This window comes from Pseudonaja textilis, chromosome 1 (genome assembly GCF_049901715.1).
Source record: "Pseudonaja textilis isolate UNSWEBS1 chromosome 1, rPseTex1.2, whole genome shotgun sequence".
NCBI classification, from domain to species: Eukaryota; Metazoa; Chordata; class Lepidosauria; order Squamata; family Elapidae; genus Pseudonaja; species Pseudonaja textilis.
In genome coordinates, this window is record NC_141990.1 from 226,045,000 (window position 1) to 226,071,315 (window position 26,316).

Here is a 26,316-nt window from a genome sequence, read left to right on the forward strand (position 1 = left end):
TTCAAAGGGGGAAACAATCAACCTGTCTTGAAACTGAAATATTTAAATGAATACATTGAATCTCATAACAATGAACAGAGAAATTATTTCAAATTGTACTAAAATTGGGAATTCCTTATATGGATCCTCATGTCATGCTTTCCTAACATTGAAGCAGAATTTAGAATATGAGAAAGCAAAATGAACACTTAAAAACGAAGGCCATATGTTGCCGGTCATATTCTACTAAGAAATGTTATTTTTATTGTTGAATGTGCTGACAGTCATGTTGCATTATTGATCCATGCATATTTATACATGGATTTTATGTGTCAGGATGCAGTACTTTGTGTGCATGAAAATGTGTATTAGTAACGCATCTACTTCAGTTAGCATCCATCCCATCTTAGTGGTACATAAATTCATCAGTTGGAGATTTTTTTTGAGTTTCTCATTTAATTTCAAGAATCTATATCTTAGTTTTCTTTAAGGGATATCTTTTACATTTTGCTAACGATTTCCCCCAATATGGCTTTTGCAATCCCACAACAATCATACATTCGCTCTATGTTTGTACATTTCATTGGAAAATTAGGACTTCAGTACTTAAACCTATCTTTTCTTTTCATATTCCAGTTGGGGAACTGCAAAATAATTATAGATAAGCACTTTTTCACCACACCCAGTTCATCAGCTACCAGGTTGGGCAAAGTTTAGATGTACTTTGATTGAGAAAAGTCTCTCTCCTTTTCTCAGTATTCATGGGGAGGCTGGGAATGATTGTTACCTTTCCCATTTCAGTGGAGAAAGAGAAGCGAAAGTGAGCTCCTCCTTAAAGCTCCAACCTTTTGCTATTGTTTTAGTGTTTTACAAAAACACACACACACACTCACTCACTCATTTAGATCAGTGGGGCAGAATTTACTTTCCTGTTTAGAAGCATTCATCCCTACCTAAAATAATGTTGAACTAGAAATCCCAACTGCTTCAAGACATTTGCAATGTTTAATACTTAAATTTTATTGTTTTGTGAACACATTGAAAGAACGAAAATTCCCATAAGACCTCCAAAGCAGGGTTCTTCTTTCTGCCTCTCTACTTCCCAGCAATTCGGACACTGTGAAGCAAATCCCACCCCCCTCCCACCCCAAAATATCCAGAAAGGAAGTACAGATTCATCCTTAAACCTGACACTCCTGTGCTCTCATTCCGGACACAATACATGCACAGAAAGGCAGTATCATGCAGATATCCAACAACCAACAAGGTATAGGCAGGATGAAGGCTGAGAACTGAAGTAGAGGCTGGAGCAAGGCGCTCAACCTCGGAAGTGAAATGGCCATGCTGGAATCCATATATGGAGATATATAGATATATAGATATAGGCTTTTTTTTTCTGAACAATCCACCCTACCTTAAACCGGAGAGGATTGTGGGAAGACTTGAGAAATTATGGGGGCCACTGCCTCACCTATGAACTGGCTGGGAGAATGGATATAACCCAGCCTTACAGGCCTCACATTCTGAAAAAAAAAGAATTCACAAACAACATAGCACGGTTTAAATAAGGGGAGAATATGAATGGATTCCCATTGTGCCCTTCCCCTCCACCCATCCCTAGGGGGCATGAGTTCAGGAACACTGGCTGTACTGTAGGTCAATGAAGACCACAAACAGAAGCCAAGAACCAGGACCAATGGGAATGGAACACTCTTTGGGATTGTACAGAAGCTCACTCCTCCTCGTTCTAGTGGCACTGTCTGCCAGCTTCTGGCCTCGGTAAGGCAGAGCCCTCTCTCTCTCCCTCCCTCCCTTCCTCTCTATCTGCATGGTGTTCTTAGCTTCTTTCTCTCCCATCTGTGGCCTCTACAGGCCCAATCCGAGCATCAGCTGCTGCAAGTAAGAAAATGCAGAAACTTTCCCTCTTGGGTTTACTCCTCACTCTCCAGCTTCAGACTGACACTCCGGATTTTGGCTCGAGGCTGGGCACTTCCGGTTCCCTCTCGTTCCACCTGGCTCTGTCCCCGAGAACGCAACAACTGACTCTGCTTGCGCAGGAAGTCGACCGGAGCAGGGCAGCCATAACTGCCTTTGCCCAAGGTGGGCCTTGTTGTTCCCTTCGGCGAGTGGGCGAGGGATGCTGCTTCCAGCTGGGCAAGATGGGCAACGTAACCATCTGAAAGGAACTGCAAGGGAAAAGGTTAAGGCAGTTAATGCCTGCTTTTACCTGGCCCACCCATTTCTGAATGAGCCGCAGCCCCTGCGGAGCGTGGGGAGAGTTTATCACAATGTGGTATTTGCACATTTCAGTCCCTCCGTTAGTTGGGCAGGGCAGTATCATGAGCCAATTCCATACCTGGCATTGGCTTTGCAGTTTCTTCACCGCCCGGCCCACAATATAGATCTGGGATGAAGGAAGCCCTAAAGAGCTATAAACTGAGATGTCCTTGGTGGAACCATATGCAGCTACAATAGTGACCTCTGCCTACAAGAAATAAGCAAACACATTTTAGAATTAAACCCCATCCAAGCAAATATATAAGTGCAATAATAATTAAAATACAGAAAGTACCAAATCCATACATTAAAATGAATATTAACACTAATTAACCACCCAAAACCTAGTGAAATTAATGCTCTATTACACACATATGTTATACCTTACACTTAACACGCTTCAGATTATTATGGACCAACCCACCTCCAGAGTTATACAGCCTGTCCTGGCAGCAATGTGAGAAAAGGCTCCCTCCTATATGCCACCCAGCTAAGCAAGACAATGAGGCCTGTACTGCAGAATGTTATAGCAATGTAGAATGTTGTAACAGGGAAAGCTGTTCCTCTGAGAGTTGGGCTCTACTATACCATCTCAGCGCCATTGTTCCCTCACTTATCTTTCTCCTGTAGTGGTACTCCTCCAGCTTTTTCCACAAGCCCCCTCAGTTATACCAGAGTAGAATCCCCATTGTAAACCTCTCCTGGTTGTGCAAGAACACAAGCAGTTACATACCTCTTGCTGAAGGCTCTGTAGAAAGGCAGCTTTCTGGCGAAGAGGGTCATGCGTGAGGCCATCACAGAAAGAGACAATGCCATGTGGGAAATTATGCTGGGTAAGCCAAGCCACCACTCTATGCTTCTGCATGTCTGGACGTCCTGTCACGTAGATGATCATGAAACCAGAATCTTGCCAATGCCTATAAAGGCAGAGGGAAAGATAATTATCTCTGGAAAACAAACTAAAAACCTGGTGTTCCCCAAGTATTTCAGGTTACTTCTCCTTAGCACCTTCAACCCTAGCCACTCCCATAACTCCAGCAAAGGGTTACATGAGTGGTAGTTCATAATATCTAAATTGCCTGCCCCTACCTAGAGTATGTACAGTATAGAACTGTAACTAGGAGTGATTGTGGGGCCTAATTATGACAAAGCTGTAACAAAAGGGCATGCTGTGCTTATAGCATTTTTGCCTCTCAGTTCCTTAAAGAACACCCTGTTCAGTCACCAGATCAAGGATCCATCAATGGATGTTCAAATAATACTGCTGAGACAGATTATAAACATGTCTTGCCTCTGGAAAAGTCACAACAGGACAGGGAGGGAATAGTTATCACTAGTACCTTTCTTCATGGTACACTGACACTGAACAACAGAAGTTACCGTGAGGTGAAGAGTTACTGAGTGGCCCATCTTCCTCCCACGGTGAGTTTGCACAACTCCCCTCCCAGGCCGCTACCCATATCTTACAGCAGGTGTGGGCAACTACAGGCACAGTCCTCAACTTAACGACCACAATTGAGCCCCAAATTTCCATTGCTAAACAAGACAGTTGTTAAGTGAGTTTTGGTCCATTCAATGACTTTTCTTGCCACTGTTGTTAAATGAATCAATTGTTAAGTGAATCTGGCTTCCCCATTGACTGTGCTTGTCAGAACGTGACTCTTGGATACTGTAACTATCATAAATATGAGTCAGTTGCCAAATGTCCAAATTTTGATTGTGTGATCTCAGGGATGCTACAAAGTTGTTAAGTGTGAAAAATAGTTGTAAGTCACGTTTTTCAGTGCCGTTGTAACTTTGAATGGTCACTAAATGAATGGTTGTAAGTCAAGGACTGCCTGGATGACCCCCTCACGACCTGTGGACTTCAACTCCCACAATTCCTGAGCCACCATCCTGGAAGTTGAAATCCACAGGTGGAAAAAGGGCTACAGTTGTACACCCCTGTCTTAAAGCAACCTAATATCATTGAGTTTGCTATGTTGGCTGAGAAATCTACAATTTATGGTCCAACATTTAGAGGAATTCTCCCTCACTGCAATAAATTTCATTTTTTAATTTGGAGTTTATATAAAGACATCCTTTCATTTGGTTAACTATAATGATATTGAAAACAAGAAAAAGAACCTGCATTCTGTAACAAATGCATATAATGTTGGTATGAATCCAGTTTGATTCATAGAAAAACGATCAATATTCAACTATCAGACTGTTTACTAAAGTTGAGAATGTCAGCAGTCATGCTTCTCTCTTCATTTTTCATAAAAAGAACAGTGATAGTTGGAATGCTATTTTAAAGTAGAAAAAAAATCCAGTTGCTTTAACAAAAGCTTCTTCCAAGAAATCCATTTTGACAGCACATTGGCAAGCACAAATATGGAAGCTGGCAAGTGTGAAGAAAAACAGCAGAGCTATTTCCAATTGGTGCTTTAAATAGCTTTTCTGTTACTGTGTTACTTATTGAACATCTTTTTAAAAATATTTGCACTTAATGGAAAAAATAATTAGGCTAAGTATTGGGAGAAAAAGATTTACAGAATGTGGAAACATTCTAGAGTAACTCAGTTGAGGAATGTAACATATATAAGAATTTCTCTGTAGTCCTGGTACAGATTTTGGAGACCTTAAGAGAAACAATAGATCAGTTGGTTCAAAGAAATACAAGGAGTCTCTGAGGAGTGGTATTCACCTACCTTACCACATCAACAGCACCTGCTCGCACCTTGGGGTCACTGCCCATAATGGAGACACTAGCTGTGAAGGACCCATCAATACTAAAGACCACACAAGGTGTGCCCTTTGCTACCACTGTCAGAAAGCATTCAGCATAGGTGTGATCACCTCTGTGGAGAGACAGAAAGGTGTCAGCCCAAAAGCAAATATTTCTACACGCTCAGAATCAGAAATGCTCGACTTCTGCATTCAAACAAGCCATGAAGATAGAAGCAATTGAGGGTGGTTTTTTCCCCTCCACTATAGTGTAGAAAATCAAAGAAGGAAAAAGCCGAGCAGTTCAACTATTAATTATAAACCTGCAGAGATCCTGCGGTGAAGTACACCTCCAAGCACCCCCCACATCGGCCATGCTGATCAGGGCTGCTGGGAATTGCAGTTCAGCAAAGTCTAAAGAGACACCAGTTGCTTACTTTCACTAGCAGGCAACTGGATTGTAACAACTGAACCTGTGTGCTAAATAGTTGTCAAGGCCAAATTTGAACCATTCTGTTCCAGAGGATCGCATCCCACAGTCAAGTGCTAGTAATATAAATAATTTTGTAGTGCATTGTGGGCATGTGCGTATGTTGTCTTACAAGCTTTCCTGGATAGAAGAAGAGAATATCTGGCACAGAGGGGGCTGCCCAAAAGATCAAGCACAGGAAAGGATCTACCATGCATTCACCTCACCACCATACGGATAGGGTACATGCCAATGCCCAGCATCTTCTCTTCAGGAAGGGTGTAAGAAAGTCTTCCGCTACCACTTGTCACTTCTGTGCCATAATGTACCCATTTCCCTGACAATGGCTGTGCCATGATGTAGATATCGACCTGTAAAGAAAGATCAAGGTGGTGTTCACCATGCATATACTGTTATACTGCACTGATAGCCACAAATAACACCTTGAAATTGCTAAATTATAGCTGTTATTATGAGGAGAGCACAAAGCCTTCCTTCAGTCCCATCCTCTTAAGTTGGTTTTTAAAAATCCATTTTCTACTTATAATCTTTTCATACTCATTCCTCTGAAGGAGGTAGGCAAAATTCCTATATTTTTTATTTATTTCTTCTACCTTTTTCTTACACTTCCGTCCTTCTGGAAACCGTCTATTCTTTGCCTTCTCAAAGGTCTGTGGAGTTTTCATATCACAACTTCAACTACATCTACTCCATTTTGCCTGCAAATTATTTTCTGCTCTTAGGATACAACACTTGCTGCTTACCAGAGTTTTAATGTGAATGGCTTCCTTTAGCCTCTCCTCCTCAACCCTCCCTCCCCCAATTCATTTTAGACTGCTAGCTTATATTATGGATGAGCGCCAGGCTCCCATCATTAATGGCTTCAACGCAACTCTAAGCCCAGAGAAATGAGGAATTCTCACTGAGGTGATCTGAAAACTTGTTCTATGGTAGATCTCCTGACAACAAGGCAGGTGACTCGGTCACTTAAACACAAGAACTAGGGAAGTTTTCCTAACAAACCTAAGAATCCCTCTGGAGGCCACATTCTATCCCATGGTCTTGGCTTAGCTTTAAATTTGTAGTTGCAACCCTACTTCTTTCTGTTCCCCTCCCTAGTCCCAGGAAAGCCTTGCCCTTGGTCCATTATCAGTTCTTCCTCCTTCTGCCTTGAAGGACGGGAGGAAGAGCCACCACCAAGACAACGGTCAGATAAAAAGAGCCTGAGCTCCAAGGAAATAACCTAAGTAAACCTCTCAGTAAAACCTCTCCCTCGTTCACATGGAATATTCAGATTTCCAAGTTTCTGTTGCTACAGCTGTTACAATGAAAGTAGTAATAGCCCACATGACATTGGTTTCCAGGTGTGGTGTACCTTAAAGGACTGAACAGCCATTCACAAGCGAAAACACTTTGCATAATATTTACATGCCCACTAGGAAAGAGAAGGCTTATAACATGTAATGCTGCTTGCTCAAGTTCGTGCCAGCATAACACCTCAGCCCTGTTCATTTGTCCTGGTAAGTCAACCCTAGAATTAAAACCTTGGTTACCTTCTCTCCAGTGAGAGTTACCACATCAAGTGGACCATACATGAAGCGCCCACTAAGGACTTGGGGTCGTCCCTCACACACTATCACATCACTGGCACGATGGTTTGCTGTAACATTCTGGGAAACAAAAAGCCAGACATTATTTATTAACCTCATCATTGCAAAACTGGACAAGGGGAGAATTTCTCAAGAAATGCATGACTGCAGTGAGATTGCAACAGAGTTGGTTGGAGAATTTAAATACCTTGAATCCCAACTCACGAACGGAACTCATGCAAGAGTTGTTTAGAGCAGACAGGAGAATCTTACTACATAATAGCTATCTGTTCCTCTAGCTGCATTAGAAGGTCATTTGTGGGACTGAATGGGTCTTCTTTTTCTTGGTTGTGCCAATTTGATTAACTATATATAAGGCTATAGTAAAATCAGCTGCCATAGGAATTATGGAGGTATCTTGTTATTGAGTTTTTCCTAGTAATAAAATAACCACCATTATGTTCCACTAGAGAAAGCAGCTTATCAAGTTTTATGTACTATGAGTGAATGAATTTTCATCCTACATTTAGCACTATGACCTTACATTTAATTTGCCAATAGCTTGTGTTTTAGGTGTCAGTGCTCACAACCATCACATCCCATAACAGCTTGCTGCTAATTCATTTCAGGGGCCAAAGCTGAACCTAGAAAAATTTAAGATGTTATCAAAGTGAAATAACTCCCCCATTCAATAGCAAAAACCTAATGCATTACACAAATAATATTACCTAAGTAAAATCAGATTTTGGATTGCAACAACAGTATGTTGTTCCTTCAGAATCAAAACGATTGTTCTAATGTTGAGGGGAATTAAAGGCAAACAAAGTGAGATCAACACTGGTGATGGATTCAGGAACATCATGAGTAGAAAATAGAATAGAATAGAATAGAATAGAATAGAATAGAATAGAATAACAGAGTTGGAAGGGACCTTGGAGTCCAAAAACGGACACCAGTGCCACAGTGGGCACGGCACAGGCGATACGAATGAGAATGGCCAGAGGATCCTGGACTTTGCCGACTCCCATGATATGACCATCACGAATACCTGCTTCATTAGGCGAGAATCTCAACTCCTCACCTACCATAGCAGAAACGGGAGCCACCACACACAGATCGACTACATCATCGTACGGTAAGAGCCGCTAAAAACGTGCTCAACGCCAAGGCGTACCCGCACGAATCGAGCAGTCAGCACAGGCCGCTGATGGCGAAGATCAGGATCAGCAAGCCCAAGACCAGGATTGACAAAAGGAATGCAGACCAGCCACGAATCAAGTGGTGGAACCAGAAGAAGATGGCGGGACCCTCATCAAACCGGAGCAGTTCCTGCAGATGGTCGACGGGCCACAGGAAGCGTGGTCCATGCTGAAGAGCACTGTTCACACTGCCGTTGCCAACAGCTTGGTTGCACCAAGCCAGGACGGAGACGCATCGAACGAGATACATGGCTCTGGACACCGGAAGTACAAGATGCGTACACCTGAAGAAACGGCTCTACAAGGCCTTTCTTCAGGACAAGACCAGCGAGAAGCTCTGCGAATACAAGGCGGCCAAAAAGGCAGCCAAGAAAGCAGTAGCGACAGCCAGAAGCTTCCACTACGATGACATCTACGAGAAGCTGAACACGCGAGAAGGCGAGAATGAGATCTACCGCCTAGCCAAAAGCAGACACAGGAAGACCCTGGACATTGACCAGTTTCATGGGATCAACGACGAAAGGGGAAATTTGATCGTCAACCCCAGAGACGCTGCGGAGAGGTGGCGGCAATACTTCGAGAAGATCTCCACCGAGGAGTTCCCACACCCACGAACCCCGCGAGGTGACCCAGTTGAAGGCCCAGTCTCAGGCATTTATGCCAGCGAGGTCGCCGACGCCATCAAGGCCATGAAAAATGGTAAGGCAACAGGACCAGACGACATCCCTGCCGACTTCTGGAAAAAGGCACTACCGGGCTCGGCATTGTGGCTGTGCGAGCTGTTCAACAACATCGCTCCACGGGAAAAGTGCCACACGACTGGTACCGCAGCACCACTGTTCCGATCTGGAAGGGAAAGGGCAGCCCAGCGGACTGCTCCAACTACAGACCGGTCAGGTTACTGTCACACACTATGAAGATCTTTGAACGCGTCCTTGATAAGCGCATTCGGGACATCGTCGACATCAGCGTCAACCAGGCTGGATTCATCAAGAACTGCGGCACCACCGACGCCATCTTCGGTGTGCGGATGCTGATGGAGGCTCACAGAGAGAAGAAAATCCCGCTCCACACCGCCTTCCTAGACTTGAAAAGGCCTTCGACCGAGTCCCGCACGATCTCATCTGGTACGCACTGCAGACCACGGCGTGCCTGAGCTGCTCGTACAATGGGTCCAACTCCTATACAGATGTCACAAAAGCCGTGTAAAAGCGGCAGCTGGGATATCAGAGGAGTTTAATATTACCGTCGGCGTACACCAGGGCTCTGCTCTCTCACCACTGCTGTTCATTCTGGTGATGGACACAATTACACACGACCTGTACACGCCCGCCCCATGGACGCTGCTCTACGCCGATGATGTGTTCCTGGCCAACCTGTGCAAGGCTGAACTAGAGCACCGAGTCCAACAGTGGCACGACCGCCGAGCAGTTCGGCCCGGCTGAACCTAAAGAAGTCCGAATACCTGACCACTGACAAGGAAATGACAGGCTCCATCCACGTGAACGGGCAGGAGCTACCGCGCGCCTCCACCTTCAAGTACCTGGGAACTACTCTTGGGAAGAAGGCCTACTACAAACTGAGGTGGCAGCCAGGATCAATGCAGCGTGGGGCAAATGGAAGTCCGTCACGGGCGTCCTCTGTGACAAGAAGATGCTGATGCGCCTGAAGGCGAAAATCTATAACTCTGTGGTGCGCCCCATGGCCATATACGGCGCAGAGTGCTGGCCGGCGACCAAAGAAGTCAAAGCAGACTCCAGATAATGGAGATGCGAATGCTCGATGGTCAGTAGGCCTCACCCTACTCGATCGCGCCAGAACGAAGAAGTGCGTAGACGGTTCAACGTCGTGCCCATCCCCACGGTCATGAGGCAGTCCCGGCTTACGATGGTTCGGCCACGTGAGCCGCGCCAAGGAAGAATCCATCATCAAATCTGTAATGAAGGTGACTGTCGGAGGAGCGAGACCGCGTGGTAGACCTAAACAACGCTGGATGGACACGATCAAGGCCGATCTAGAGATCGCGAAGGCAGACCCGACACACGTGGCAGACAGAGAGGTGTGGAAGCAGTACTCAAGGACATTAGCGGACCTCGCCCGAGCGCGAGACAAACGCTGAAGAAAAAGAAGAAGAAGAAGGAAGGGACCTTGGAGGTCCTCTAGTTCAACCCACTGCTCAGACAGGAAACCCAGGAAAATAAACAGGATCAGATTGTGTATCTTCCTACAAAGCCAGTAGAGCAACCTCAGACAGACCTCAATATGTGCACTGAAAAATAAATAAAAGGGAAAAAAAGACCCCCCCACCCCCCCCACCCCCAAAAAAGGCTCAGAGAAGCCACAGCAGGTTCATACCCGGATCTTCACTTGCGTGCGTTTGCGCTGCCATTTTTCACGGGGAAATGCTGGGCTGTAGATCGAACTCTCCTCATTTTCAGTCACTTGATGCTGCTCCGTCTCAATCACCTGCAATCAGAGACTGTAAATTCTAGGTCATGAAAAATAACCAAGCAAAAAGACCACTTTCCAGACTTGCCCTACGTTAACATGTAGCCAGTATTTAATTTTCAGCACTTAGATTGCTTCAAAAGCGGACAAGGCAAGCACCTTTGCCAGTCTTCTGCTCCAGTGGTGGTATTCAATTTTTTTTTACCAACGGTTCTGTGGGTGTGGCTTGGTGGGTGTGGCAGGGGAAGGATACTGTAAAATCTCCAGTCAGAGGTGGGATTTTCCGGTTCTCCGAATTACTCAAAATTTCTGCTACCGGTTCTCCAGAACTGGTCAGAACCTGCTGAATACCACCTCTGTTCTGCTAGCCTTGGCAGAATAGTGCTGAGATCCCTATTATCTCTGAGGCACTGCTTCCTGGTATTTTTCCAAATGCAGTTTTTGCTGAATTAATGAATATGGCATTTAATCTATAATGGGCAATACAAAATTAAGGGCCACATACCAATGTACAAAATTGCAATTTTGGGAGAAGCAGCCAAAGTTTTAAAGGTCACTGATGTTTTATTATACCTAACAATGCCAAAAGGTGCAGCATAATGCAGTAAGTAGAGGGGTATTCACAAAACCTGCTTCTTTGTTGTTGCAATGCATAGCTGCATGAACACCTGTAGAGTTATAAACAAATGTTGGCTTCAAAATAAAGCCAAAAGTAAAATGTTATAATTCTGTGAGTGGTGGGAAATTGTGCAGTGGTTTTATGCCCTGTAACGGCCTGTGCAATTACAGTATATTCCACATCTGCAATTACACATAGCAGAATATAACTTTAAATATAAAATTGCATGCATATTGAACCCTACATTTGTGTGGGTGTATGCAGAAAAGCAGCAAAACAGGCCTCCCCCCCCCCCCCGCAAGCGTTTTCCTGCTTACAAAACATTTTTTTTCCTGCTTGAGATTCAAGAAAAGATAGGGAAAATACTAAAGGTATTATGATTTTTAAAATATTTCTGCAGATAATTATACTTTTATTCAATTAGAAAATAGGAAGGAGAAATAGAAATTCTGCTAGCAGAGTAGAGTGGGATGCGTATTGCGTGTCTTATGAGGGGGCACTGGAATAAAACCTAGGGCAGTTGGGCAATTGAGCCCAACATTTCTGTTGCTAAGCAAAATATTTGTTAAATGAACTTTGCCTCATTTTACAACTTTTCTTGCCACACATAGTTAAGTGAATCACTGCAGTTAGTAACACGGTTGTTACGTGATTCTGGCTTCCCCATTGACTTTGGTTGTCAAAAGAGGATCACTTGAACCCAGGACACTGAAACAGTCATAAATACATGCCAGCTGTCAAGTGGCCGAATGTTGATCACGTAACCATGGCAATGCTGCAACAGCCATAAGGGTGAAAAACGGTCATAAGTCACCTTTTCAAGTGCCGTTGACTGCTTTGAACAGTGACTAAATGAATTGCTTTAAGTTGAGGACTCTCTGTACTGCTGTGCTTTTTCAGTTCTCCAGGAACTCAGACAAAAGGTCTTTCACTTTGAGATGGAGATGCTAAGAATTAAGTGTAGGGTGTTTGGAAATCTAAGCACATCGTTTAGCAGCTAAACTCTGAGTCTCAGAACTCATCTAGACCTGACCTGTGAAAGTAAAATTTAGCCACCAAAGCACACTCCATTTCTATGCTTTCTCCCTTAGACTCTTCCAAAGGAGGATCCTGCATCATTTCAAAGGCAATTTCTGCCATGGTCAACAGATGAGCCAATATATTTCCAACTCAATAAAGTGAGAAAATTCCTTCCTTTATTTTGAATTCCTTCCTTTATTTTAGTTGAAGTTCACAAGTCTCAAAGTAGGCAGGTTTGGAGACCTCTGACCTAGATACTTTGCTTGACAGCCTGAAAGACTATCCCAGATCATCTTTAAGCTGCTTTTGAGGGAAGCTCCGTCAGTTGCCTCTGATCAAATCAAACAATTAAAGGAACCAGTTCCACAGCACATACACACTTATATTTCTCTCTTGCTTGCAATAGCCCACCTGGCGTAAGATGAAGGCAGCCACATCAGCGCTTTCCCAATAGCTGGCATGGAAAAGGTGAGGCAGGGTGATGGTGGGAAAGGCCGTGAGTGCCTCGGGGCAGTAGAGAGAGTAGTCGATGCGCTTTGAACCCCACCAACGATCCAGAACTAGACCAAAGGGGAGGAGAAATCATATAAGCATCATCCCATGAAGGTGCCCCTATCTTTCCCCCCCCCCTTTCTCCTGTAAAATGGGTAACAAGTTCCTCGGCACATTTAACTGCTTTCACTGGTTATCCTTTTCTAGTATTTCTCTATATTTTGCCCTTAAAAAAATAATATAAAGATACAAAATACAAGGGAAAACATTTCCTGAAAAAGAAACAGTGGAGGAATTCCCACCCCACCGTGTGCATTAATGCATTGTATCTTTCATCCTATAGAGCTATATAAAAACTTTAAAATATTAATACAGATATAGTGGATCCATCAAAGCAATTAGTCCTTTGCAGATATTAGTATACTCAAGATAGAAGCATTACGTTACAGTGACCAGGACCTCAAAATATTTGACAAAACAGAAATGAACAATGCATTTTAAAAAAGCCACCAAAACATGTCTTAAAGTCACAACGTGGGAGATTATTGACTTCTCCAGACTGTTAGGGACAATACCGACTAGCAGCACACCATATCCATATTGTGACATATGCTCTAACAGAATTATACGAGGAAGCTCATTCCCAAGGTAATGTAAATACTGCAACATCTATTTCTCTTCAGCAAGTTAATGCTGCTTATGTGCGTAATAAAAGCAGAAGGAAGCAATAGCCAAAGGAGGTGACTCTAAGTGAAATCTAGATCAACAGCAGCTGGTGAACAGTTTCACAAACACTCTAATGAATATTTTTTCAATTTATCCTGTCCCCCCCCCCTCCAAATCACAAAAGACTCAAGGATCAAAGGGCACTTGCCATTAAATGCATTTTTAATTTTAAGCTGCAGTTGCCTAAAAGGGCAATTAGCATTAATTTCTAAGCATCAGTACAGATATGGCAAAGAAATTCAATATTCTATTGCTCCACTGGGGTCCCTCAATGGAAGCCATAGCCTTGTTTTTAATTATTAAATTCTGATGTACGTCAGTCCCCACCTCCAACTAATGACTGGAGTTTAAAAGAAACACACAAACCTCACACACCTAATGCAAATATTCTTTTAACATCATATCTAGTTTGATGCTAGTTATCAAAACATCTGCAGAAACTTTTAAAGCTATTTTATAACATTCTGTTCCAGTGCCCAGAAACTGAAGTGGCCCAGCTCTGCCCAGAACTACATTCTTAATCTCCATAATGGCTCTTGGATGTTTCTGAGCACTCCAGAAGTGACACAAAGTGGCCCAGTGTGGCCAAGCTAGGGCAACACTGTGGAATTTGGGTTTTCCACTCAATGAACAAGTATTTTCTTGGCACCCGAGTAAATTGCAACCTTTGCAAAATGTACTCATTTGCTTCACAGAAACAAGAGCCTTTGTTCAGATTTCTGTCTGAATCTTCAATGAATCTATTCAAGGAGCAGGCAGTTCATTCTGAACGGCTGACATGAAAGAACAGCTTTATACACCCGTGTCGGGGATATAAGAGAGACACAGAAAAGGCATATAGCTTTCTAGCGCTTCAACTAAATAAGTAGATGATGACACATTTTCTAATATTTATTATTTGTAACGCCTAAAGCAATTAAAGCAGAACTCAGCCTGCCAAAAATAAGAATTTTTAAAAGAAAATAATGCTTTTTAAATGTAGAAAACCTGTGGTAATCTTTCCTATCAGCAAATGGATTCATAATAACCAAATGGCCCGCTAAGCTGACTAAAACAAACAAAAGATGCATAGTCAAATCTGGCTTTGAGGAAATTAGTATAAAAAGGCAGCAAGTAACTCACTCTTAACAACTTCATTGGTGCTGGTTGCAGTGCTGTCACTTGCAGCTCCCTCATTTCCTTTCCAGAAGCCCCCAAATGCACCTGTTGGAGTGGGTGGTGTCACAAGGTCTAGCTCACTCACAAAGAGGGAAGAATGACTCTGCAAGGCGTCAGCTAGTTGAAGGAGAAACATAAGCAGAGGTGAACACAGTGATGGCATATTTCCAGTCCTCCACTACTGTACTGCAGAATCAACCTTTCCTAAATTCATTGCTTCCAGCTGTATTGGAACTATATTTCTCATAGTTTCTTTTGGGGAATTAACTTAGCAAGACGGCAGAAGGTTGCCATTCCTCAAAAGGAAGTCTGTACATGTGCATACACATATATGTACATCTCATACACACGCAATATGGCAATAGTTTCAATCATGACATGGTTCCTGCGATGTAGTGGGAAGAAAAGCTGGATTAGGATCAGAGAAGCTCAGTTCTAGTCCGCTCTCAAGCTCAGTCACTCACCTCTCAGCCCAACTCATTCAGTGGGTTATTTGAGGGAAAGGAGTGCCAAGTATGCTGTCTTGAGCTGCTGAATGACATGTTAATATGATATATGTATATTATGCAACATGTATATAATAAACACTGTGATTTGGTGTTTCTAGTCAATTCTTGGACTCTAATGTTTCTATGGACTTTCTCCTACAATACTACTCTCTCTCTCTAGGCTCCAATTCCTCAAGAAATACTCCTGGCTGAACTTCCTCTCGGCAGATATCTCAACCCAACAGAACATGGCAGGCAAGCTCGAAAGGCTGCATAGCATGGCAGATAAATACAGAGCATTCCTCAGGGGCACTGGGGTCACCAGTCAGAAGCACATCTGCATTTCCTCATAATTTATGCATTATTCTAAAAGTTCTCTCACACACATGTACATTTCCTTTCATGTATAGATTCCATCTACCTCTATCAACTACACAGGAAAGTAATTAAAACATAGTTCTAAAAAGAAAAAAATGGAATAAAATTAATATAAATTACACATTTCTACTCAGAAGTTTCTAATTTGTACTGCTGGCAGCTAAAAAAAGAAACAGAAAGGAAATTCCCCTCCTATCATTATACATGACTCAATATATATTCTGAGAAAGGAAGTAAACTTCCTCCTTGGCCCTGACAGATAAAGCCTTTCAAAAGCTGCTGGTTGATCATTAATATATGGAAGAACTGTAGAAGAAACCCCCTCTGAACAGATCTGGCATAAAAGGAGAAATGCTACTTTAACAAACACTGTCTCATTCATGGGCTAGGGGTCCAAAGCAGGTAATGTCATGAGGACACCAAAAGCAATACAGATTCTGTCACAACATGTTTCTGTCTTGGTTAGCCTCCAGTGTAGAAAGGTCCTGCAATCAATCAGCACATGCAGCAGAATTAGTGGTGGTTATCACTTCAGACCACAGAGATAAGAAATTTTATGTCCTTCCGTATAACATTCCCTTACAAATAGAAATCTATTATTCAGTGATGTCTACTTCACACCCTTACCACTTGTTCCATGCTGATGTTCAATGCAAGGAGAAAACATTTTATTATACCTCTACTGCAAGATAATAATTAGGAAGCAAGGCTAGTGACTAAGTGATGAAAGAACAAGCACTGTCAGGCTCCTTCTCTTCCTGAACTCTTTCCCTTCCAAACAGTCAAGCACTTACAAATTGCAAATTTCAAATGTGGTTGACCTTTTGCTTGCTTTCCTCTTTGTCCCTCTCTGTTCCCTTCTTCCGTGTCAGCTTAAATAAGCCACCCTGGGAGCCTTTCCACTTAGAAATAAATACAGCAACTACAAATAATATGAACATGTGACATCTTCCCAGCAAAGGGCTAAAAGGACATGGCTGCTCTACCAAATTCCTCTATTGAATTAAGGGACTGATTTCAGAGAGTTCCTCCTTGTATATTATTCCCCCTCAGTTCCCTTAAGCATATTGCTGAGAACATAGAACCCCGTATTATTGAACAAAACAACGTCTTTTAAAACATGCATTTTACTTTATTTTGTGTTGTACATTTAAAACAAATGCACCACCATACTCAGTAATACTATAATCCAGAGAACCAAGTCTTGTGTTCTGCTGTTCCCCAAGTGCAGAACCATATATCAAACATCCCCCATCCTTTATACTATAGCCCCAGTCTCCCACTTTCATATTTCCAAAAGAAAAGAAGACACAGAACCCACGCCAAGGCTCCTTCCAGTCCATTATTTAGTACCTGACCTTCTCAGTTTTTCCTCACCTAATAAAGTGGACGAACCATCTCCCAGGGGATATTTCTGATAGCGGGGGACCCCAAAAGGAGGCACAGCATGAAACTGTTGAGCTAGCAGAGGTTCCAGGCGGGAGGCACAGGGGTCAGCAGCATGAAACAAGTTATAGATCTGTTCGCAGGACGGCCGCATGTGAGCCACTGAAAGACGCAAACGACTGTGTAAATTACTGAGAAAAGCAGAAAATGTGATTAAATGCAGAAAGATGGAAGAAGAAAAAATCTCTGTACCATCCAAGGCGGGCATTACTGTCTTACGAAGTGCAAGTACCAATCCCAGAGGGGAGCCAAACAAGAAAAAACCAGACACTTTAAACTCCAGCTTCCCGACCATGCTAGGGCCTTCAAAAGTCTCCACCAACGAAGATGAAGAATTACTGCTGCGTCGAGGGTCTCCTTCTGTTTCTGAGGCAGGCATGCTAGACTGCAGGCTAAAAACAAGAGGTGGAAGGGGAATCATGTCCCTGCCAGAAAATACAAATAGCTCCCAACAGTCAAGAAATTACATTTGTCCATTTACTTTAATTTCTAAAAAAATTAAGGATGCATGATGGTAAACAGAAAACCAATAACAATTAGAAAAAGTAAAGGGAGGAAATGTAATAAGTGCACAACACTTATTGGGTGGAAATTAAAGTTAATGACAGAAATATTTCAGTTGATTCAGAGTTGCTGAACTACAATTTTCAGCCTCCTTTTTGTTAACTATAGACATACAGCATTTGGATCTGAAGTGAGAAAGAATACTGGGAATCCAGGAGGGTCACATTTACTGTAGCATTGTGTGAATGAGTTGTGTAAGCCCTAAGATTTTAAGGAACAGCCACCCAGCACAGCAAGAGCATCTGTGTTAGATCCAAAGCACCTCTGCCTAGTTTAGATCTGTACATTGCTCATCTCCAGTGATCTTTACAACATGATTACCACACAACTTCTTATACAACTAAAGAATAGCCATAGCTCTCTTCCAAAATTCTACCTTTCCAGGGAGATAATTTGGGATGATTCCCATGAAGCACAACAAAGCTCTCTTCATATGTTGCTCAACTACCACTCCCAGTTTTTTTTTTTATTATACGCCATCAAGTCAATATCACCTCCTGGTTACTAAATAAGCAGATTACCAAACAAGCAGGTCAGATTATTGGAAACCAATACCTAGTAAGTCATCTTGGCTTTATAGCCTTGGATTCCTTACTCTCTCACCTGGACAAGATTTGCTGCTGTTGTAAAGAGTCACTCTCTGGAGCTACACTGTCACAATATTTTGGAGTAGTAGGAAGTACTCCTGGCTCAGGACTGGCCCGGCCAATCCCTCCCGATGTTTCTGGCTTCTTGAGCAGTGGATCTCGTACCACAGACGTCTCTGGAGTCAGGAGATCAGCATTCTGGAAAGAAACATGGAGTGCTGAGAAGTTTCTCTTTTGCTCAAGAAATTAGAATGCCTTTTCTTTAGGCAAAGAAGGGTAGAATATGATCACAGGAAAGTTACCCAGATTATTTTGCCAGAATTTAATAGCAAGCTGATGAACTGTCTTTCATGATTGGTGGTGAAGGAGCTACCAAAACAAGCATTATAAAACTCCAACAGCCACAATATGTTTCTTTTAGGAAACCAAACCATGACAAAATGTTGCCCTTCCTGTGAAGCTATCCCTCTTATTAATCAGCCCTCAGGATTTGAAACAGCTGTTCTACTACTGATCTACTACATTATATTCTAGAGCAGACATAATTGGGCAGTTCATCTCTAGAATGAAGTCAAAAGAAAATATTTCTCCTCTTCATCTATTTTCAGTTCATCTTGTCAGTATGTAATTAATTCATCCATTTTCCCATTTCAGAATTCGGAAGGAGAATATTGTCCAAAGGTAAGGAGAGCTATCCCCAGGGCTCGGGAACTGACCATACTACCACGACGGCTGCTCCCATGACTTCCTGACCCACCAGCACGGCTGTGGCAAAGAGCATCAAAGGCCAGGATACCCCCCACACAGTCTCCAATCAGCAGCACCTGTTGGAAGAGATAAACCTGGATTGCTAATAGAAGAAACTCAAGGCATCGTCATTTTTTTTCTTGCCAAATTTTCAAGCAAACTAGAAAGGATCCAAAAGACATATTCTACCTATTTTCTACAATGGTTATGACTGGAGTAGCTGAGGAGGTCTTCAAGAATTTATATTCAAGATTGCTTTCCTCTACACCGTGTTCAAAAAAACTACCAGGAAAATATAATGCAAATTAGAGCATTTCCCAAACTTGTCAACTTTTAAGATGTGTGAACTTCAACTCCAAAAAGTCCCTAGCTAGCCATGGCATTAGAAAATTACTAATTTACTAATTATTAAATTAGAAATTTTCAAAGTTCTAATTCCACATAGTGCACAATCATTGCATGGTCAGATGGGAATAGGCTCCTAGTCCTTAAGGTTACAGGGAAATACATAACCTTGAAATCATAAGGAATTTGAAGACTTCAATTGCTATGATTGTTACAGCGGTCTCAATCATCTTGTAAATGTTAATGTTGCAGAAAGAATGGATCTTTGTAATATATTATCCCAGAGTTTTCTGAATTATTTTTTTCAATAAACATCACAGCTCTATTTCAAAAGGAAAAAAAATTGAACAAGAAGTAGATCTAAATGTTTGTTCCACTGAATCATATGGGCACATAGGAATTAAAGATCCTTTCCCCCCATGTTCTAGATTTCTGCCTTCAACTTCCTATAGAAGCTCTAAAAATTGCCAGCAATCTAACCTGACCACAGAAGCCCATGCCATCAGGGGAATGGATGAAACTGGCATAGGCCTGGTTGGTGCGGGAAATGACTGTTGCAACGGCACTCTGATAACTGCTCGAGGAGGTTGCAAGCAGAGGCAAAGCAGCAAGTGGGATGTGATCTTGGCTACTGGATAGACTGTCACCATCGTGGCTGTAGGGGCTGAGTCTAGGAAAGACGAGTTGAAAGAAACGTCTAAACAATCTAAAACAAAGGCATGTCTTTATAGAGCTAAGAAACTACCTCCCATGTATAATCACCCAATGACATTTTTTAAAATATACATGTCTAGGGACTAAAAGACCAATCATCTACCGTGCCAGTGACAAAAGAAGGCATTCTCCATATTCAGCTTAAGAAATGGCCATGGGCCAACAATCATTTGAAATTAAGACCTGTAGTAAGAGTTTAGCCCAAAATCCAGAGCTATGAATAGCTGAAGGAAGAGAGCCTAATTCTGAAAAGATGAAACAGAATTTCCTTAGAAAGTCCTGCCCAGCAATCTCTAGTGTTTGCCCAAAACACTTTACCTTCTTGGGTATTCACTCTGAGTGGTACGTCACATACTTCAAAAGCTTTACTTGGCTCTACTCTACTCAAGCTAGTGCAAAGAACAGGTCTCATATTTTTTTCTAGACACCAGAACAACAAAAACGCCTATTACTATTGATGAAGCCGGTACCACTGCCCTCACTAAGCCCCTTCACACTCGAGGTGCCTGTAATTCTTGTTTTTTTCAGGCAGCCAACCAAATAGCACTACTCGCATCAAGTCTTCAGCAGCTCAAAAAACCATGCTTCCTACTTTGAAACCAGGACATAGGCAGCAGCGCAGATCGGTGGACAGGGCACTAGGCGTAATGCTATGTGCCCCAATGCTTCAGGAAAATGTAGCCGGGTGACTGAGTCCAAGGTAGCAGTGAGTGTATGCACATCAGCCTGTTTGGAGCCTGGTTCTCCTACACCCTGGTCTAGGATGTTGCCACTGTGGAGGATCAGGAAAAGGGCATGAATACGGCACGTCCCAAACAGCCCTTCTGAGCCAACCTATGGAAAGATACACAAGGCACTGTGAGGATGAAATCTACTGATGGAGATGGCGCGTATCATCCAATGGGGGAGGAGTTCAATATGGCCATGTATTGCAGCCAAGGATATGAAAAATTGGCTAACAATATGACAACAATAATCCTGTAATCATCACAAGCCCTCTCCGATGGCTTGGGGCCACAACAGTCGATGGCAGTGAAACAGGAATGCTGTGTTTCAGACATGGGTTCCCTCACCTCTGGTGGGCCAGGTACGGGGGCACCGTCACTATCTGACTTGGTTGCTCCAGTCACATCAACTGCAAAGGAAATTTATATTGTGCTGAGTACAAGGAGACAAAAGGCAAAAGACCAAAGACAGAGGTCAAAAAGGGCAGAAATTGGAAATTGATTTTTCTTACCTAGAACTTCATCCCGTTCATTGGGTCGCTCCAGAGTATCAAGAAAGTCATTTGAATTCCACTTAGTGATTTCTTTTGCAAACACATCATCACTGTCAGACAAATCCTCTAAAATGAAAAAGGGTTACATGTAGTCTAGTTACTGCAAATACACTGAAATGCCCACCATGGTTAAAAATCAGAGTTAAGAAAGAAGGGATAATTTTTAAAAGAAGAACGGCACATTAGATGATTGTCTCTAATAGTCCTCCAGATTCATAGGAAGAATTATTTTCTAGCTTTGCAGTCTATCATCTGTGGAGTCCTTGGTGCTCTCTGAGCTTGGTTGTTTGCTTGCAGACATTCCATTACCCAATTAGGTAACATCATCAGTGAGAATACATGCAGGTCTCTTCTCCCTATGTGTATACAGTAGTTTGCCCTGCCAGTTTTGGTAGGGTATGGTATTCTCCTTGATAGTTCCTTGATTTTTTTCTGTCCGATTGATGTTAATTTGCCCTACATGGTGGCAATTATAGTCCTTGCATTGAATATTGTAGATGACTCATTTTTAATTCTTGGGCTATTAGGTCTTTTGGTTTTCTTAAGATGTTTTGGAGGGTTCACAGGTAGTCCTTGATAAAGAACTACTTGTTTAACAATGAAAGTTACAATGGCACTGAATGAGGGGTGATAACAACTGGTACTCAAAGTTCTGGCCATCTAAGCAACTCCACAGTCATGTGATTGTGATATGGGTAGTTGGAAACTGGCTCACATTTATAACAGCTGGAAATGTTCCACAATCACATAATTAAAATTTGCAACCTTCCCTGCTGGATACAAAGTCAATGGGGAAGATGGCAAGGAATGTTGCAAGTTGCTTGGGTAAGCCGTCCCCCACCTGCACACTTTGCCCCAGCCTTTTGTGCTCAGGTCAGCTACCCACACACCCTCCCTAAGCTTGTGGTCCAGCTCCCTGGCCATTCATGCACCCTCCCCAAGCCTTCTTGCACTCAGGCAGGACCTTCTCAGCCACCTTCTCATCCAGCAGCAACCATTCCAAGCATTGGTGCTGTGCCTCCCTGCTACTTGCATAGGCTCCCCAAGTTTTGCTGGATCACGACAAACCTCCCTGGCAACCTCCCCCTTGATGGCAGCTGTAGCCACTCCAAACCCCACTGTGCTCATGCCTCCCTTGCTCCTTTTCTCACCTGGCAGCAGCCACTTATCTACTGGCTGGGCTGCTTGCAAGCTACCAGACAACTTTCTGCTGGTTTCCTTACTGAGTTTGCTTGAAAGCTGGTAGGAAGTTGTGAGGTGGTGCCTGCTTAACAATCCACTATCCTCGCTTAACAAAGGCAATGGGAACTACAGAGATTGCTGCAGCTTAGTGATGCACTCACATGATCTTGAGCTTTATGACCATATCGCCCAGTGATGGAAATTCCAGTAAAAAGTACTGTCATAACTTAAGGGCTATTTATAATTGGGCCAAGTGCTACAGAAAGTTGTTAGGTGGTTGTTTCTCAGATGTTTTTGATATGTGCTTATGCTCCTCATTTTTGTAGCTTCTTCTGGTTGTGCTATAGTGGATTGAGTGATCAGGCACCTTTAAATAAAGTTGTGGGACTATTTTGATGTTGTAAAGGTGGTCTGTTTCTTTTTTTGGTGTTGCTGCAGTGCCTTTACATTCATTTGAATAATATTCTTTTATAGCTCCTCTTGTGAGAGACTGAGTTGTTACTTTGATAATGGAGGACTTCGGTTACTGTGGGTTGTTGTACAAGGACTGTAAGAGCTATTATGTAGGGCAGGCAGGCAGAAGATTAGCCAAGGGCATCCTTGAACACCAAGTAGGAGTCAAAGACATGATGAAAATTCCTTAACCTCCCAGAATCAACCAGTTTCAACTGGGAAACTCAGCCTATTAGACCAAAAATGCTAGCAAATTCCTGGAAGCTTGACATTCAGACAATTCAACTATCAATAGACATATAATGATAAACCACATTTACATTCAAAAGATGCAATATAAATGCAAAGAAAGTAACAAAAAGACAAGAATACTTCCTTCCCAGCAGCCAAAACCCAGATAAGGATTAACACCAGGCAAACAATACCCTAATCAAGGAACTACCAAAAAAACAAACAAACATAGACACAACCAAATTGGCAAGGCAAGCTACTGTATGTAAACAAAGAGCAAATGGCACACATGCACTGTTAATGTTACCTAAGTGAATAATGAAATGTCTGCAAGCAAACAACCATGCTCAGAGAGACCAAGAACTCCACAGTTCAATGTGAGCTACATATCTAACCCAGTTCAATATATGAGCTAATACATATACATATATGTATACCTATACGTATTATCTCCTCTACTGGAATCCATCATCTGTAAGTAGAAATTTTAAACCCCTGGAATTAACCTTTGGGATTCACAAAATAGGAGTAAAAAAGACTTCTATCTAAAATTATTAAAAGTTATTGACCTCCCTGTTGATAATAATGGATTGAACAAGGGTTGGTTTGATGGAAGGTAGCTTCCTGTATTTCCTATGACACTTGCTCACCATACACACACACACACACAAACCCATGTGCCTTTAATAACTAAGCTATGAACCTTTTCGTAGTCTTTTCTTATATGGACATACTATTTCTTTTCAAAGAGTAAGGATAAGAGTTCTGATCTTCCCTAACCATATAAATTCATACAAATCCAACTTTCAATACATACGTAAAGAATTAGTTCTTACAGATGTTTCTACATAACTGGAATCCCAAGTCTTGGAACCAAAAGCAGCTACCTGCCATCTACAGATGAGTCTGAGCTCAACTCTTCTCAGAAACAAAATACCCTGTAGAACCATGCTATTCATATTCAGTGATACAAACCATGAGCATCAAAAAATTCCTCTTCGGAACTGTTCTCAGAGTCCCGTGCAATATTTTGCATCCGCCATTCTGATAAATTGTGTGGAGACACCGCAACTGCAGAGACATATCAAGTGAAATCATGATGACCAAGAAAGCTTAGTATCAACAGGAACACTTCATTACAGGAATTATGATCACTGGAATAAATAGTATAGTATGAAGTTTGCTTTACTGTCTTAATTTTCTGAATTTGCAGAAAACTGCAGGAAGTCCTTAATTTTTTACAGACAAGAAAAGAATAGGAAAAGGAAATAGGTCAGATTACAATTATTAATAGAATCAATTTCATAAAAACTATTCTGCAACAGAACTTTCTACCCTGTATATCAATATCTATTTCCACTTTTTCATGAGTTCTTTTCCTTCTTTAAGTTCCAAACACAAGAAGAAAATTACAAAGAAAAACAAAAACAATGGTTGCTATCATGGATACTGTAATACACATCCTAACTAATCTTTCTTTAACACAAGTATCAATATTCATAATGCCATGCCTCTGCACAATGCAAAAAAAAAAGTATTGTATTTCAAATGAGTAAAAAATCAAACAAGTCAAGAACTAGTAAGGGAAGAGATAAAAAATCCTTTGTGAAAAAACTAAACCAACATTACCACCAATACAGGAGTCCCCGATTATAATCTAGAATGATATGTTAGTGAATTTCATCCTTTCTCACAACTGTTGTTCCTCTGCAGCAAGAGTGTTTACATCAGTACCATATTATGTTCTATTCTTCTACAAGTTCCTTTCTATTTATTGCAGCGGTCACTCACCAGTATGTTGAGAAGAATATGAGGACCGAGAAGAAGTTGACCACTGCTTTGCAAAGGGGTCATCTGGAGAGGAATCAGGAGCCCTCAGGCTATCAACTCTGTCCTGTGTCTCATGGCCACCTAACTCAGTTGGGCATTCAGGGCTGGGCACACCAGGACCTAATTCAGATTCCACGCATGTAGCCATCTTCTGAGCCAGCATACGAGCTGTTTCTTCCTCCAACCTTCGAATGTCATCCATTGTGAGATCTATCCATTCATCCTGCCAACACCAGGCCTGGCGATGAGCTCGCAGCATCACTTTCCGTAGACCTACAGTAGGAAGGCATTCAGGAATCAGGATGGCATAGCTCTTCCCAGACACACCGCACTTTGGTTAGTTATAACTTCAGCTCTTCAATACATTAAAAGACATTAAAGTTATTTACTTTGTGAATGCTTCTTCCAATGCTTTTTAGTAACTTAAAGGATTACAACCCAGTTCAGCTTTAAAAGAGGAATTCAATTTAGAGAATAAGAGGAGCTAACAGCATTGCAATTCTTTTTTCTTTTCAACAAAGATGCAAGATTCATTTTGGCATTTTATTTACCTTAACCAATACATTTTATTTATTTATTTACCATATTTACGTAGTCCCCCTCTCTCATATGAAAGTGACTTTGGGAGGCAGATAGCACTTAACAATATAATAAATACTTAAAAGTCACACTTAAAAATAACTATTAAAAAGGCACACATAACAAAGGATGATATTAAATCATAGCAAGGGAGCCATTGCAAAATCTCCCTCATTTCCTGGGACTCCCCAGGACTGATGACATAGCCACATCTTGAGGGACTTAAGGAATGTTGAAAGGAGTGGAGCTAATCTTATTGGGATGTGGGACACTGCTCAGTGTAATTCCTCTGCTAAAATCCGAAGATATTTAATGTCAAATTAGTAGTCAGGAATGAAGATAACCCATTGAGTTAGATTGAAACCAATCCACATTATTCACATAATGATGTTGTGGAAAAGTGAAGTAAGGAACCTAAACTTCTATAGACATAAGCTGTACCATCCCACTGCTACCACTTCACTATACCCAAGATGTCATTAGATAGTTGTGGTTCAGCCTATTTGTCTAATTTCATATCACAAAACTTTATCTTTAACATGATATGACCATTTCTATCACATATGTTTACACTGAAGATATCTCACATTTTTTCAATCAAAACTTTCAGAAATCCAGAAATCATTCTCACATTCAAGCAAAAATTATTGCATCCAATTTATATTGGGATCTTGTCATCCTCATAATCTGCCACCTGTCAGCTATTGCATCCAGGGACACAGCTTAGATGAGCAGACAGCACAGCGTAGCTCATTTTTTTTGTCTGAGAAGTGCTGCACACCGTTGGATGACAATTCCTTTCATGTCA

General features: G+C 42.0%; 1 protein-coding gene across 6 annotated transcripts in view; it reads right to left on the reverse strand.

Annotated features, from left to right (window-relative positions):
- Nucleotides 1-974: 974 nt before the first annotated feature.
- Nucleotides 975-26,316, reverse strand: part of PITPNM1 (phosphatidylinositol transfer protein membrane associated 1) — a 33,373-nt gene continuing 8,031 nt past the window's right edge. For 5 of the 6 annotated variants that reach the window (XM_026721341.2, XM_087920774.1, XM_087920776.1 and 2 more), the window contains 19 exons: nucleotides 24,891-25,202; nucleotides 24,075-24,170; nucleotides 21,192-21,299; nucleotides 21,028-21,089; nucleotides 20,547-20,788; nucleotides 19,721-19,910; nucleotides 18,865-18,972; nucleotides 18,165-18,346; nucleotides 17,190-17,389; nucleotides 16,929-17,099; nucleotides 14,650-14,802; nucleotides 12,721-12,869; nucleotides 10,578-10,688; nucleotides 6,988-7,104; nucleotides 5,657-5,805; nucleotides 4,950-5,099; nucleotides 2,990-3,173; nucleotides 2,336-2,464; nucleotides 975-2,165 (listed from right to left, as the gene is read on the reverse strand). In XM_026721341.2, the coding sequence (XP_026577126.1) occupies nucleotides 1,911-2,165; nucleotides 2,336-2,464; nucleotides 2,990-3,173; nucleotides 4,950-5,099; nucleotides 5,657-5,805; nucleotides 6,988-7,104; nucleotides 10,578-10,688; nucleotides 12,721-12,869; nucleotides 14,650-14,802; nucleotides 16,929-17,099; nucleotides 17,190-17,389; nucleotides 18,165-18,346; nucleotides 18,865-18,972; nucleotides 19,721-19,910; nucleotides 20,547-20,788; nucleotides 21,028-21,089; nucleotides 21,192-21,299; nucleotides 24,075-24,170; nucleotides 24,891-25,202 (3,068 nt within the window). In that variant the 3' untranslated portion in view covers nucleotides 975-1,910. Of the gene's footprint in view, nucleotides 2,166-2,335; nucleotides 2,465-2,989; nucleotides 3,174-4,949; nucleotides 5,100-5,656; nucleotides 5,806-6,987; nucleotides 7,105-10,577; nucleotides 10,689-12,720; nucleotides 12,870-14,649; nucleotides 14,803-16,928; nucleotides 17,100-17,189; nucleotides 17,390-18,164; nucleotides 18,347-18,864; nucleotides 18,973-19,720; nucleotides 19,911-20,546; nucleotides 20,789-21,027; nucleotides 21,090-21,191; nucleotides 21,300-24,074; nucleotides 24,171-24,890; nucleotides 25,203-26,316 lie in introns of those variants that run through there. The other variant, XR_015740865.1, reaches the window with a different exon arrangement.